General features: G+C 48.1%; 1 protein-coding gene across 1 annotated transcript; it reads left to right on the forward strand.

The window, feature by feature from the left end:
• The first annotated feature begins 853 nt into the window (after window positions 1–853).
• Window positions 854–12,406, forward strand: OCEL1 (occludin/ELL domain containing 1). The gene is made up of 6 exons (XM_081177820.1): window positions 854–1,066; window positions 2,551–3,788; window positions 6,051–6,289; window positions 8,093–8,264; window positions 8,735–8,785; window positions 11,707–12,406. The coding sequence occupies exons 2-6, from the start codon at window positions 2,673–2,675 to the stop codon at window positions 11,824–11,826; spliced, it is 1,698 nt and encodes a 565-aa protein (XP_081033946.1). The 5' UTR covers window positions 854–1,066; window positions 2,551–2,672; the 3' UTR covers window positions 11,827–12,406.
• Window positions 12,407–15,269: the final 2,863 nt, after the last annotated feature.

The following is a 15,269-nucleotide window of genomic DNA, read 5'->3' on the forward strand; positions in this document are numbered from 1 at the left end:
TTCTTGGGCTCCATGATCACTGCAGATGGTGACAGCAGTCACGAAATTAAAAGACGCCTGCTTCTTGGGAGAAAAGCAATGACAAACCTGGACAGCATCTTAAAAAGCAGAGACATCACCTTGCCAACAAAGGTCTGTATAGTTAAAGCTCTGGTTTTCCCAGTCGTGATGTATGGAAGTGAGAGCTGGACCATCAAGAAGGCTGATCGCCAAAGAATTGATGCTTTTGAATTCTGGTGCTGGAGGAGACTCTTGAGAGTCCCATGGACTGCAAGAAGATCAAACCTCTCCATTCTGAAGGAAATCAGCCCTGAGTGCTCACTGGAAGGACAGATCGTGAAGCTGAGGCTCCAATACTTTGGCCACCTCATGAGAAGAGAAGACTCCCTGGAAAAGACCCTGATGTTGGGAAAGATGGAGGGCACAAGGAGAAGGGGATGACGGAGGACGAGATGGTGGGACAGTCTTCTCGAAGCTACAAACATGAGTTTGACCCGACTGCGGGAGGCAGTGGAAGACAGGAGTGCCTGACATGCTCTGGTCCATGGCGTCACGAAGAATCAGACATGACTAAACAACAACAAAATTTTCGACATTATTCTTTAGGGAAAAAACCTAGTCTTATACACGGAAAAATACGGTATATCCCGCCTGATAGATATCAGCAGCCATTATTCCAGGCGGCCCTGTAGCTTGAGCTATTACACATCTGTCGCAAGACAGCCGGCTGACTGGGTATCTAGCCTTACTAATAATGCGATCTGTGTGTGACATTTCCCTCCTCCTGCCCGCTCCACAGTTAATATTTAACTGTGCCAGGGGCTGATAACGTGCTGGGTTCGGAGCCTAGAGCCTTCTGTACACCGCAGATCAATTCCCCCGCCTGCCCGTGGTCATTTGCAACCTCCCAGCAGAGGCCGACCAAGATCCCGACGTCTTTTGGAGACCACGCTGTGACCAGCAGGAGGAAATGACCTGCTTCCTCCGGTGGAGTCTTTGAACCCGGCCGAGCCAGATTCCCCTCTCTGGAAGGCAGCCTACGCTGCGGACTTCGTGGCCGTTGAAGGTACCGTGAAAAGCATTTCTGGGGAGGGTGAGAGATGTGTGACGATCGAGAACTTCCATCCAGATTGTGGGCAAGGGCCAACGCCTTGGGTGTGCGGGGTTCGTTGGGAAGCAAGCACAAGGGAGATGAAAAGATGGGGTTGTTGTTGTTGTTGTTTAGTCGTTTAGTCGTTTCCAACTCTTCGTGACCCCATGGACCAGAGCACGCCAGGCACTTCTGTCTTCACTTCTGGGGTGGCAGAAATTAATGCAAGGGTTTGGGGAATTCAGTAGGGGAACTTTCCAGGCATCAGATGACTGCTTGTGGAGGCAGGATTTGGGTGCCGAGAGTGGCTGACCTGGACAAGAAGGACCCTTGTTGGCTAACAGAGTCTCACCACTGGAGAGACTTCTTCTTCTGGCTTTTTTCCAACCAGAATTCACTGGAATTCTGTTCCAGCACCTTTCTGGTGGGCACCATTGCCATTATAAGGGTTCGTGGTGAGTTCCAGCTCCTCTTTTTCTAGAAAAATAACCATTATTATTATTATTATTTATTACAGTCATACCTCGGGTTGAAGTTGCTTCAGGTTGAGTGTTTTCGGGTTGCGCTCCGCAGCGACCCGGAAGTAACGGAACGTGTTACTTCCAGGTTTTGCCGCTCACGCATGCGCAGATGGTCAAAATGATGTCATGCGCAGAAGTGGTGAATCGCGACCCGTGCACGCGCAGACGTGTGTATCCAGAGGTATCACTGTATTATTATTTTATCCACCCTTCACCCCAAAGTCCCAGGGTGGGTTACAACAATCAAAACATAATGTTAAAAGACAGTTTAAAACAACGCAGAACTACAGGAATGATGTTCGTCCGAAAACTATGCATCAAAAGCCGGGGTCAAGGGAAGTTGAAAAAAAGGGTGTGTGGAACATTTCAAGGTGGGACTGTACTACCTCAAACCAATTTTGGTTGTTCCCACCATGTTAAGCTCTTAAGAAGAAGAAGAAGAAGAGTTTGGATTTGATATCCCGCCTTTCACTCCCCTTCAGGAATCTCAAAGCGGCTCACATTCTCCTTTCCCTTCCTCCCCCACAACAAACACTCTGTGAGGTGAGTGGGGCTGAGAGACTTCAGAGAAGTGTGACTGGCCCAAGGTCACCCAGCAGCTGCATGTGGAGGAGCGGAGACACGAACCCGGTTCCCCAGATTACGAGACTACTGCTCTTAACCACTACACTACACAGGAAAGAACCTGTTCAAAATGTTTCTTGAAGGTGACATCACTTCTTGTACAGATTAGTTTCTGCGCTGTTGGGTTAGAGTCTCAAGGTGGGAGGGGCATGAAAGGTCTCATTGACATGGTATAGTCCCTTCCTAAAGTGCTGTAGACCTCTCCTGTCACCACATTTCATTACTGTAAAAACTAAACTGCTGTCAATTTTCTCTATTTTTTAAAAAAGGACCCCGTTTTTTTAAAAAAGACACTTGATTCTCTTCCACCTTCAGTTTCAACCACCAGACTTGGCAAAACGGCACAGAGGAGAATGGGAGACGCCCCTCAATCACCCACTCAAGAGGTGCCCATAGGAGGCTGCAGATAAGAGTTTCTCTGCCAGCCATTTGTGGACATGAGCTCCGAGGAGACATCAGTCAGAGAGAAGAGGCCTCCTGAGATGGATGGAGGGGAGGAACTTCTAAAAACCTCCAGGCAGCTTCATCCAATGGGAACCTGGTCAGAGAATTCTGGGAAGTCATTGGGTTCTAGGTCTTCAGATGGCTTCTGCTCATCTCCATCAGCCAAACCAGCCTTCACTGGCACACCTCAGGACCAAGAGTCCTCTTCCATGAAGCCCATTAGACGCTTCATTCCTCCTTCTTGGAAGAACTTCTTCCACCGCTGGCAGAGACAGCCCTGGACTAAGACTTCTCTCTTGACCTATGCTCCAGAAGACTTCAAACACACCCAGTTTTCCGAGCACCCTCAAAGAACCACCTTCGATGGTGAGGGGAGCTCCACTGACAATGGGAACGATGGCGATTTTAAGGAACCCCTCTCAGCTCCCGCCACCCCTTTGGCGCCTGGGAAGACGCTAACTGCTGAGAGCCAGGGTGCCTTGTCGAGTGGTCCACCCAGCTACAAGGAGAAGTTGGAGACCTACGACCACAAATATTCCTACATGAAGTCGTGGCCTGGCCTCCTGAGGCTGATGGCAGGTCTGGAGCTAATCTTAGGAGGGATGGTCTTTGCCTGCACAGCCGCTTACATCCAGAAGGACTACCAGTGGTCGGCGCTTTATGGTGGCAACTCTCTGCCCTACAATGGTGTCTTGGGTGGAGGGTATGGATACAATTACTACGGCCCGATGACCCCATTCGTGTTGGTGGTGGTCAGCCTGGTGTGGCTGGTGACCGTGATCTTGCTAGGCCTTGGGGTCACCATGTACTACAGGACAATCCTTCTTGATTCCCACTGGTGGCCTTTGGCAGAGTTTGGCCTCAACCTGGTCATGTCCCTCCTATACATGGCTGCTGCAATCGCCTACCTCAACGACGTCAACCGTGGAGGACTCTGCTACTCCGTATTTGTCAACAATCCGCTCGTTGTCGCCTTGTGCCGAGTCGAAGGGGGGCAAGTGGCCGCCATCGCCTTCCTCTTCCTCACCATGCTGCTCTATCTGGTCAGCTCCCTCGTCTGTCTCAGGATGTGGAGACATCAGGCTGTCCAGAAGAACGCAAGAGCTCTGGTAAGACCCCACCATTGGGAGAAGGCAATGGTGCAATGTTCTGGGGAGTGGAGGCATGGACAGAGCAGCTCAGGCTTCCTTGGTCTGGCCAGCTGGGACCAGGCGGGAAGAGAGCTGTGTCAGTTTGATGGGGCAGAAGGGATGGACACTCACGGAACAGCATGGAGCATGGCATGGCTTTGAGTTCCTAACGAGAAGGGGTGGGGAGAAGGAAGATCGGGGTAGGATGGTGCAAGTTAAAAGGGATGTATAAGAAAAATATACATTTGGAATTTTACACTTCTTGTGCCTCTCTCTCGACACTGGTTACTAAATATAACTCTGCACTTTCACACCCCCTTGCCCAGGAACACGGCAGGCGGCCGGGAGACACAGCTTCCTCACTCACATACAACCCTCACTTCAGCATTGGTGCACTAAACTCTGTAAAAATTTCAGTCACACTTTTTTTAAAAAAAAAACTTGAGTCAATATAAACCTTGTTCAAAATGTTATGAAAAAATGTACATGTTTATACAAGGCAGGCTGCGGCAGGACGCTGGGGTTCCTCTCCAACATTCACCCAGGGAAATACGCTGGTCTCCCCCTTGCTCCACCCCCAAGGAAACGAGCCCCCTCTGCCCTGGTGAACTATTTTTTTTCCAACACCCCTTCCTCCAAGGTTAAGAGGTTGCTGCTCCAAGTTAGAGGAGCTGCTAGGGGAATATGTAGTAAACCTGATTTGTAGCTCTCCCCTGAACCCATCTTTTATCTCCGCAGCCAACCCTTCACATTGAGGGCTAGAGCAGATACACAATACAAAAGCTGCTCTTCAAGTTTATTAAATAAAAATAAAAATTGGGAGAAGGCAATGTTGGCACGCAGAGGCTCCTTATGACCTCCATGGCCTCCAGAACAGTCAAGAGCAAGGGTCAGCAAACTTTTTCAGCAGGGGGCCGGTCCACTGTCCCTCAGACCTTGTGGGGGGCTGAAGAAGGGAAAAAAAGAACAAATTCCTGTGCCCCACAAATAACCCAGAGATGCATTTTAAATAAAAGCACGCATTCTACTCATGTAAAAACACCAGGCAGGCCCCACAAATAACCCAGAGGTGCATTTTGAATAAAAAGACACTTTCTACTCATGTAAAAACACGCTGATTCCTGGACCGTCTGCGGGCTGGATTGAGAAGGCGATTGGGCCGGATCCGCCCCCCGGGCCTTAGGTTGCCTACCTGTGTTCAAGAGTTATGACCCACGAGAGAGTCAAAAAAAGGCAGCTGTGTTGAATAAAATATTAGGGGGCAGGTAAGTCCCACCCCACATAATGCGTTGCATGACACGGCACACCCACATCATTTGAATGGCAATGCCCATCAAATTTGGGGGGACCTGCCCCTCAGATATTTTATGGGGGGCAAAGGGACCTCAGCTCCTAGGAGTTAGCTCCTCTGTTTGTGTTGATCCTGAATTGCAAGGGGTTGGACTAGATGCCCTTTGGGTTGCCTTCCAACTCTACATTTCTATGGTTCTATGCTCCAGCTATGTGTGTGTGTGTATTGCAAAACACAATGGGCAGGATTCACTGCACAAGCCCCATCAGCAGAATCTCTGTGCAAGAACACTTGCACAGTGGGACTTTCCCCCCTCCTCCCCAAGCTTCCCCCCACTGAAAATTGGCTAATGGGACAAACAAGAACCCCCCCAGCACAGCACCCTGGAGGAGGAGAGAGGAATCGTTGCCCCTGACCAGCTGAAACACTCGTGCAGGCGAAATGTTTTGCCATAGTGTGATGTTGAATTCCACCCAGTGGGTTGTCTTTGGCTAAGTCAAACTCAAAGTAGACTTAAGTCCATTGATTGCAATGGGTCTACTGTGAGTCTGACTTACAGCCTGCTGAGCTTTCACAAAATATCTTCGGCAAGCTGGAATGCAAACTTTGGGCCTTGTTTGTTTGTTTGTTTGTTTGTTTGTTTGTTTGTTTGTTTGTTTTAAAATTAGAAATGCAAACCACCTTGCTGCCGTTCAAACTGCTAGCATGAAGTGGGAACCCCATCAAAGAAAAGGAAGGGCGTACCCAGCCTCTTCTAGATTATTTTTCTCATTCATTGGCTAGGGCTGGTGGAAGCTGTAATCCTGCAACACCCGGAGGGCATCAGGTTGGGGACTGCTGGGATACTAGGACCAATCACTGGATTTAATAAAAGGCAGTTTTTTGTGCTCATGACATGTTGAGTCCCTCAACAATAATGATGTCCACAACACTCTCTTTCCCCCTTGAAGGTTGGGCGAATGAACTATGAGCCTCCCTCTTGCCTTGTCTCCTTCCCTTCGTCTCAGCGAAAGCCCATCCTCTTACGAGGTACGCCTCAGCAAGTCATAGACCAGGATGAAGTTACTCCCAAGGAGAAAGTTGCAAGACGCGTTGAGTTCTCAGAGAAGGGCGGGGACCCAGAGGTGTTAAACTTTGCCATTCCGACAGGCCACCACCCAAAACCTCACATCGTCCCGGATTATGTGTCGTAAGTAAGCAGCTATGGTCCAGGAATGCTCAGGAGGTTTTTCTGCACCCCTATTTAAGACAGGGATATCTTAACTTCTGTTGTCTATGTTCCGGGAACCTCTAGGTTAGATTACTGCAATGCTTTATACATAGGGCTGTCTCTGAAGACGGTTCAGAAGCTTCAGTTTGGACTACTACGATGCGCTCTACGTGGGGCTACCTTTGAAGGTGACCCGGAAACTGCAATTAATCCAGAATGCGGCAGCTAGACTGGGGACTGGGAGCGGCCACCGGGACCACATAACACTGGTTCTGAGAGATCTGCTTTGGCTCCCAGTACGTTTCCGAGCACAATTCAAAGTGTTGGTGCTGACCTTGAAAGCCCTAAACAGCCTCAAAGGCCCAGTATATCTGAAGGAGCGTCTCCACCCCCATCGTTCTGCCCGGACACTGAGGTCCAGCGCCGAGGGCCTTCTAGCGGTTCCCTCATTGCGAGAAGTGAGATTACAGGGAACCAGGCAGAGGGCCTTCTCGGTAGTGGCGCCCGCCCTGTGGAATGCCCTCCCTTCAGATGTGAAGGAAATAAGCAGCTATCCTATCTTTAAAAGACATCGGAAGGCAGCCCTGTTTAGGGAAGTTTTTAATATTTAATGCTGTATTGTTTTTAACACTTGATTGGGAGCCGCCCAGAGTGGCTGGGGAAACTCAGCCAGATCGGCGGGGTATAAATTATTATTATTATTATTATTATTATTATTATTATTATTATTATTAAGCTGGTGCAGAATTTGGTGGCCAGGATGCTCACCTGGCCAAGACAGTTTGATCCTGGTCTGACTGCACTGGCTGCCAATGAACTTCCAGGTCCAAATCAAAGTGATGCTTTTGACCTATAAAGCCTTAAACAGCTCAGGACTGCAATCCCGCAAGGATCGCCGCTCTTCATATGAACGTACCCGGACCCTGAGAGCCTCCAACACCCTTCTTTTGGGTCCCACAAAAGGTCTAGAGCCGCCTTTCTCAACCTGTGGGTCCCCAGATGTTGTTGAACTACAACTCCCATCACCCCTAGCTAGCAAGGCCAGAGCTCAGGGATGATGGGAGTTGTAGTCCAACAACATCTGGGGACCCACAGCTTGAGAACCGCTGCAATAATAATAATAATAATAATAATAATAATAATAATAATAATAATAATAATAATAATTTTTATTTATACCCCGCCCTCCCCAGCCAAGGCCAGGCTCATGGCAGCTAACAACCAATAATAAAAACAAGTTGAATGAATACAACTTAAAAACAAGATTAAAATAAAACATTAAAATATTAAAATGCAGCCTCATCACAGGAGGAGAAAGGAAAAAGAAAGAGGGGGAGGGAATCAAATTGACTCCAAGCCAAAGGCCAGGCAGAACAACTCTGTCTTACAGGCCCTGTGGAAAGAAATCAGATCCTGCAGGGCCCTGGTCTCATGAGACAGAGCGTTCCACCAGGCCGGAGGTCTAGAGGGTGGCAACACGATAACAGGGCCTTTTCTGCAGTGGCTCCCCGCTTGTGGAATGCTCTCCCCAGGGAGTTTCACCTGGTGCCTTCATTATATATTTTTAGATGCCTGGCAAAAACGTTCCTCTTTAACCAGGCCAAAGAGAATTGTGCTCATTCATTTCACTGGGTCTCCTCTGACTGAGTTGGACACAATACGTTGAAGTTAACAGGCCCAAGTGAGTTGCGTTCATTCATTTCAGTGGGTCTACTCTGAGTCTGGCTTTGATTCTCCTCCCCACTTCTTTTCTCCTTCTTGACTTTTTGCTGCACGGCGTAGAAAGTACCCAGCCATCGGAAGCAGGGATGAGCGTGAAAAATACAAGGCCGTCTTCAATGACCAGTATGCAGAATACAAGGAGCTGTACGATGAAGTCCGCACAGCGCTGGGGAAATTCAAGGAACTGGAGGCGATGCTCTCCAAACTTCCTCGCCACTATCAGAACAAGAAGGTAGTTCTCAATACACATTGATGCATTTTTAATACATATGAAAACAACAAACCTTAACCAGGAATTAAGTTTGCAAAATACGTCGAACAACAACCCCTTTCTGAATTTTGCAATGCAGTTCTCCAGGCAAATAATGAGAAGTGTATCTACTGGTGCAAAGGGTCCAGGAGAATGAATTTATTAATGAAGATAACATACTGCAAATGCATTGTATTGGTGGGAATGTGCATAGGAGGTGAAATTGCATGCAAACTTCGCACTTAAATGATGGCGAACTTTCATGAAGTTTAAAATATATATATATGCAGCTTGTTGTTGCAAATGTGGAGAGCTGAATTTAAGTTTGTGGAGGGGAAGAAAAACCCAAACTCAGAGATGCATCCATCCTTAGCTTGGAGCAAGGGTTCTGAGAGGTTCCTTTGCTGGCTTGTTTCAGTGAGGGGTTTTAAATGCTTCTCTTTCCTCTGCAGGAGGAAAGCCGGGTTTCCACTGTTTGGAGAGATTACCAAAGCAAGAAGGAGGTAAATAAAAGTCAGAAGTGAGTGTCGTTTCAAGATTTCCCTAAGGCTGCAAATGAATCCCTAAGTCCTATTTAAAGCCGCCTCACACCACTTTAAACAGCAATGGCTTCCCTCAAAGAATCCTGAGAACCAGTTGTGGCAACAGGATTTCCTGAGCCCAGAACACCGTATGCCAGTGGTGCTGCCTGCCAAATACCAAAGCATTGGTGTTTTCTCCACCTTTTGTTTTATAACTTTCTTTAGGAATGACTAATTAATATAGTCATAAAATTGTAGAATTAAGGGACACAGGTGGCGCTGTGGATTAAACCACAGAGCCTAGGACTTGCCAAACAGAAGGTTGGCAGTTCGAATCCCCGTGACAGGGTGAGCTCCCGTTGTTCGGTCCCTGCTCCTGCCAACCTAGCAGTTCGAAAGCACACCAGTGCAAGTAGATAAATAGGTATCTCTCTGGTGGGAAGGTAAACGGCATTTCTGTGTGCTGCTCTGGTTCTCCAGAAGCGGCTTAGTCCTGCTGGCCACATGACCCGGAAGCTGTACGCCGGCTCCCTCAGCCAATAAAACGAGAAGAGTGGCGCAACTCCAGAGTCGGTCACAACTGGACCTAATGGTCAGGGGTCCCTTTACCTTTACCTTTAAAATTGTAGAGTTGGAAGCGTCATCCAGTCCAGCCCACTGCCAATGCAGGAATCTCAGCTCAAGCATCCAGAGCAGATTACCATCCAACCTCTGCTTAAAAACCTCCAAGGAGTCTGCCACCTTCCAAAGGAAACCATCCCATTGTCGAACAGCTCATACCACCAGAAAGTTCTTCCAGGTTCTTTTTCAGAATCTCCTTTCTTGTAACTTGAACCCATCGGTTCAGGTCCTCCCCTCCAGGGCAAGAGAAAGCAAGCTTGTTCCATCTTCCATGGGACAGCCCTTTGGGTATTTGATTGAAAGATAATAACCATAGAATTGGAAGGGACCACAAGGGTCATCAAGTCCAACCCCCTGGAATGCAGGAATCTTTTGCCCAATGTGGGGCTTGAACCCACAACACTGAGTTTAAGAGACTCATGCTCTGACAAACTGGAACGTGTCCAGGGGAAGGCAACCAAAATGGTCCAAGGCCTGGAAACGATGCCTTATGAGGAACGGCTAAGGGAGCTGGGCATGTTTAGCCTGGAGAAGAGGAGGTTAAGGGGTGATATGATAGCCATGTTCAAATATATAAAAGGAGGTCACATAGAAGAGGGAGAAAGGTTGTTTTCTGCTGCTCCAGAGAAGCGGACACGGAGCAATGGATCCAAACTACAAGAAAGAAGATTCCACCTAAACATTAGGAAGAACTTCCTGACAGTAAGAGCTGTTTGACAGTGGAATTTGCTGCCAAGGAGTGTGGTGGAGTCTCCTACTTTGGAGGTCTTTAAGCAGAGGCTTGACAACCATATGTCAGGAGTGCTCTGATGGTGTTTCCTGCTTGGCAGGGGGTTGGACTCGATGGCCCTTGTGGTCTCTTCCAACTCTAGGATTCTATGAGGTCTGTCACGCATGATGTGCAAACTCTGCGGATCCCTAAGTGTGCCGATGTCTGTTGGCATCGGTCGCTGTGATGTTCAGGCAGAAGAAAGCTTTTGAAGCTCCCGAACGAAATACCAGGAGGGAGGGAACATGCCAGTCGGGCATGTGTCTCTGCCAGGGTCCTACTCGAGTGTAGGACAAGCTCCTGACAACTTCTCCTCCCAGAGCTACGATTCCCATAGTGGTTTAACAGTCAATCCCACTTTCTCAGGTAACGCTGGGAATTGTAGCTCTGTGAGAGGACTCTGACCTACTATAGTTCCCAGGATTATTTGGGGGGGGGGGAAGCATGAGTCCGAGCTGTCCGAGGGAAGAGGCTGGCAGCAGCAGCCATGGAGAGAGAAACAAGGGGGTGCTCCCTCGCAGCCGCAGCTTTCTCATCCTCCTCCCCAAGCTTGGCACTGGTGGGGGAAATAATAATGATAATAATATTTTTTTATTTATACTCTGCCCTTCCCGGTTCAGAAAACCGGACTCAGGGTGACTAACAACAAATTTAAAACACTTAATTGATGCTACAAAAAACAGCATAAAATACCGTATAAAACATGAATAACAATAAATTCAGAATTCAAAAATCAATTTAGGGGGGGAATCCATCCACTAACATTAGATGATCACCAGGGCTAGCTGGCTGAATTAGTCCTATTTGGGCCAGCGAGGAGACCAGGGGAGAATTAGCTGTGGGATCCCAGAGCGGGGAATCTTCATAAAAAGGGGAGGGGGGGAGGAAGGCAGTGGCGTAGCATGGGTTGTCAGCACCCGGGGCAAGGCAAGTAATTTGCGCCCCCTAACCCATGGATTTGCGCCCCCTAACCCTAACCCCCAGATGTTGCACCCGGTGCGGCCGGGCCCCCCCCTGCACCCCCCACGCTACACCACTGAAGGAAGGGGAATAAAAGATCAGGCTGAATTCAAATTAAAGGCCAGGTGGAATAGCTCTGTCTTACAGGCCCTGCGGAAGGAGGTTAAATCCTGCAGGGCCCTGGTCTCTTGGGACAGAGCATTCCACCAGGTGGGAGCCATCACTGAGAAGGCCCTGGCCCTGGTGGAGGATAGTCTGACTTCCTTAGGGCCTGGGACCTCTAAACTACGATTAATCATGGACCTTAAGGTCCTCTGTGGGGCAGACCAGGAGAAGCGGTCCCGTAAATACGAGGGCTCTAAACCACAAAGGGCTTTAAAGGTCAAAACCAGCACCTTAAACCTGACACTCTGGAATCGAATCAGGAGTCGGGATGGCTTTCGTAACTCTGGCGCTGTCCCTGGAAAACTGGGTGGGTATTTGGTTCACACTGCAAATGCATTTTGACGTGTTTCCGTTTCCCCCCTCTCTCTGCCCACCCTGCAAATTTCAGGACCCGGCTTTCCTGGAGAAGCAGGAGCGCTGCGAATACCTCAAGAGGAAGCTGACCCACATCAAGGCCCAGATCCAAGCCTACGACCAGAAGACCAGCCGGGGCTCTGTGTACTTCTAAAGAGTGTGTGAAGATGCCTACTAGCTGGCATCTCTGACTTGCAGTTTCTTCTGCAAGGAAACGGCAGCATCCCTTGGGTGTGGTTTTGTGGTTTTTTTACAGGGGTGGTCCAGGTCTTCTTCTTGGTCTCTTGCAAAATCCCTGGACACCCCCCCCCCCACGAAACTCCACAAGGAGGAACACGGGCTGAACTGGTTAGCGTTCCTAAGTTTTTGCTGAAAAATAACACCTGCTCTGAGGTTTTCCAAATAGGGTGGCAATTTAATTTGGCCTTTAATTTGAATTCAGCCTGATCTTTTATTTCCCTTCTCTTCCCTCCCCCTCCCCTTTTATGAAGATCACCCGCTCTGAGACCCCACAGCTAATTCTCCCCTGGGCTCCTCGCTGGCCCAAGTAGGACCAATTCAGCTAGCTAGCCCTGGGGATTATCTAATGCTTATTCGATGGATTTCCCCTAAATTGATTTCTGAACTTTGAATTTTATTGTTATTCATGTTTTTATACTGTATTTTATGCTGCTTTTACAATTAAGTGTTTTTAATTTGTTGTTAGCCGCCCTGAGCCAGGTTTTTGAACCGGGAAGGGTGGGGTATAAATTAATTACTATTATTATTATTATTATTATTATTATTATTATTTCTGGGGATCATAGAATCGGAGAGTTGGAAGGGACCCCAAAGGTCATCCAGTCCAACCCCAATGCAAGGATCTCTGCTAAAGCATCCATGACAGATAATGCCATCCAACCTCTGCTTAAAAACTTTCAAGGAAGGTAAGGTAAAAGGTACAGGACCCCTGGGTGGTTAAGTCCAGTCAAAGGTGACTATGGGGTGAGGTGCTCATCTCGCTGTTCAGGCAAAGGAAGCCGGTGTTTGTCCACAGAAAGCTTTCTGGGTCATATGACTTTGTTGTTGTTGTTTAGTCATTTAGTCGTGTCCGACTCTCCGTGACCCCCTGGACCAGAGCACGCCAGGCACTCCTGTCTTCCACTGCCTCCCGCAGTTTGGTCAAACTCATGCTGGTAGCTTCGAGAACCCTGTCCAACCATCTCATCCTCTGTCGTCCCCTTCTCCTTGTGGCCTCCATCTTTCCAACATCAGGGTCTTCTCCAGGGAGTCTTCTCTTCTCATGAGGTGGCCAAAGTCTTGGAGCCTCAGCTTCAGGATCTGTCCTTCCAGTGAGCACTCAGGGCTGATTTCCTTCGGAACGGAGAGGTTTGATCTTCTTGCAGTCCATGGGACTAGCATGACTAAACTGCTACTGGAGACTCCACAAGAGAGTCCATTCCTGAGGGAGTCGGGTCCATTGTCAAACAGCTCTTACTGTCAAAAGGTTCTTCCTGATGTTTAGTGGGAATCTCCATTCTTGTAAATTGAAGCCACGGGTTCGAGTCCTACCCTCCGGAGCAGGAGAAAAGCTTGCTCCCTCTTCCACGTGGCAGCCCTTGAGATATCTGAAGATGGCTTTCATATCTCCTCTCAGTCTCCCCTTTTCCAAGCTGAACATCCCCAGCTCCTTCAACCGTTCCTCATCAGGCATGGTGATGATCACGCATGAGATCGTCTTGCTTGAATCCTCTGCACACCTTCCAGCTTGATTCTTCTTAAATCATGGTGCAGTATGTAATTCAGAACCAAGAGGACTAGCATCATTTTGAAGGGAAGGTTTGGCTGGCATTTGTTACGCTCAGGAGAGAGGCTGTCTCAGGAATCGTGGGGAGGGCTAAAAGCTGAAAGCTAAAAGCTACCTTTTCAGCCTTTGGGAAACAGAATGCCGCCATCTTTCTTGGCAGAGAGCCCTGGCAGGGTCAATGCCTCCCCTGCCAAATTTCTCTCTCCGTCTTCAAAGCTGGTGCCCCGCAGAGAAGGTACATTCCAGCCTTGAAGTCACAGAGCTTACGGGGGCAGGAATGATCTTGGCAAAGGCCCTGGGGGCCTCCTTCCTAAGCAAGGGACGTCAGTCGGTGGAGCCCTGTTCCCATGTTGGCTGTGAAGCCGCCGTTATTGGAAGGGGGAAATCCGCTGCAGTTTCAGACCTCTGAACATATTATTATTATTATTATTATTATTATTATTATTATTATTATTATTTATTTCATTATGCTTTAATGCAGGGGTCAGCAAACTTTTTCAGCAGGGGGCCGGGGGGGGGCAGAATATATATTTTTTGGGAAACTGAACGAATTCCTATGCCCCACAAATAACCCAGAGATGCATTTTAAATAAAAGGACACATTCTACTCATGTAAAATTCCTGGACCGTCCGTGGGCCAGATTGAGAAGGTGATTGGGCCGCATCCGGCCCCTGGGCCTTGGGTTGCCTTTTGTTGTTTAGTTGAAGCTGAGGCTCCAAGACTTTGGCCACCTCATGAGAAGAGAAGACTCCCTGGAAAAGACCCTGATGTTGGGAAAGATGGAGGGCACAAGGAGAAGGGGACGACAGAGGACGAGATGGTTGGATAGTGTTCTCGAAGTTACCAGCATGAGTTTGACCAAACTGCGGGAGGCAGTGGAAGACAGGAGGGCCTGGCGTGCTCTGGTCCAGGGGGTCACGAAGAGTTGGACACGACTAAACGACTAAACAACAAACAACATATTGTTTTACGTATTCCTGCATTATATACCACTTGCTTGGGGGTGGGGGAAACCTCAAAGTGGCTTACAAAAAAATACCAACCCCCCCAAAAAAAATATTAATTATAATCACAACAAAATAACAAATTAAAACTCTGACAAACTTTCTAAACATCTGGGAAGGCTTGTCTATACAAAAACATCTTCAGCAGGTGCAAAAAGTAATATAGGGATGGTACTTGCCTGATGTTATAGAATTATAGAATTGTAGAATTGGAAGGGTGGTCTAAGGGTCATTTAGTCCAGCCCCCGCAAGGCAGGAATCATTCATCCACCGTGGGGCTCAAACCCATGACCCCAAGATCTCATGCTCTACATTGCTGCTAATCGAGTTCTTACTTATGCAGTTGTGTGTATCAACAGTAAACGTGCCCGTTTTCGCTGATCAAAGCAAAGGGTCATTTAAACTTTTCAAACGCCATGAAATCATTCTTGTTCATTTTAAATTATTGTGATAGTTTCCTTGTTTTATCTCTTTTGGTAAACCATTTAAAACAAAAAGCAAAAAACAAACAAGCTATGTGCCATGAAAGAAAACAAATCCGATCCGATCCTGAGAGCGCTTCTTGCACCTGAGGAGTCTCCCGAATCCTAGACTGCAATTTTTGGGCACTTAAATGTTAAGCGTACAAATTGTTCCAGTTGACGCAGGTTTCTGGGACCCCACCGGCCTGTCATGGTGCTGAAGGCTTGCAAGGAACAAGCATTCAGGGAATTAAGAAGCCTGGAATCCAGTCACATTATTCGATAACACCTTTCTGGGGGGCAAGGAAGAAGAATAACGATAACTGGGCAGTGGTTTGGCAGACC

Source organism: Podarcis bocagei, assembly GCF_964188305.1.
Source record: "Podarcis bocagei genome assembly, chromosome: 18".
In the NCBI taxonomy this organism is placed as follows: Eukaryota; Metazoa; Chordata; class Lepidosauria; order Squamata; family Lacertidae; genus Podarcis; species Podarcis bocagei.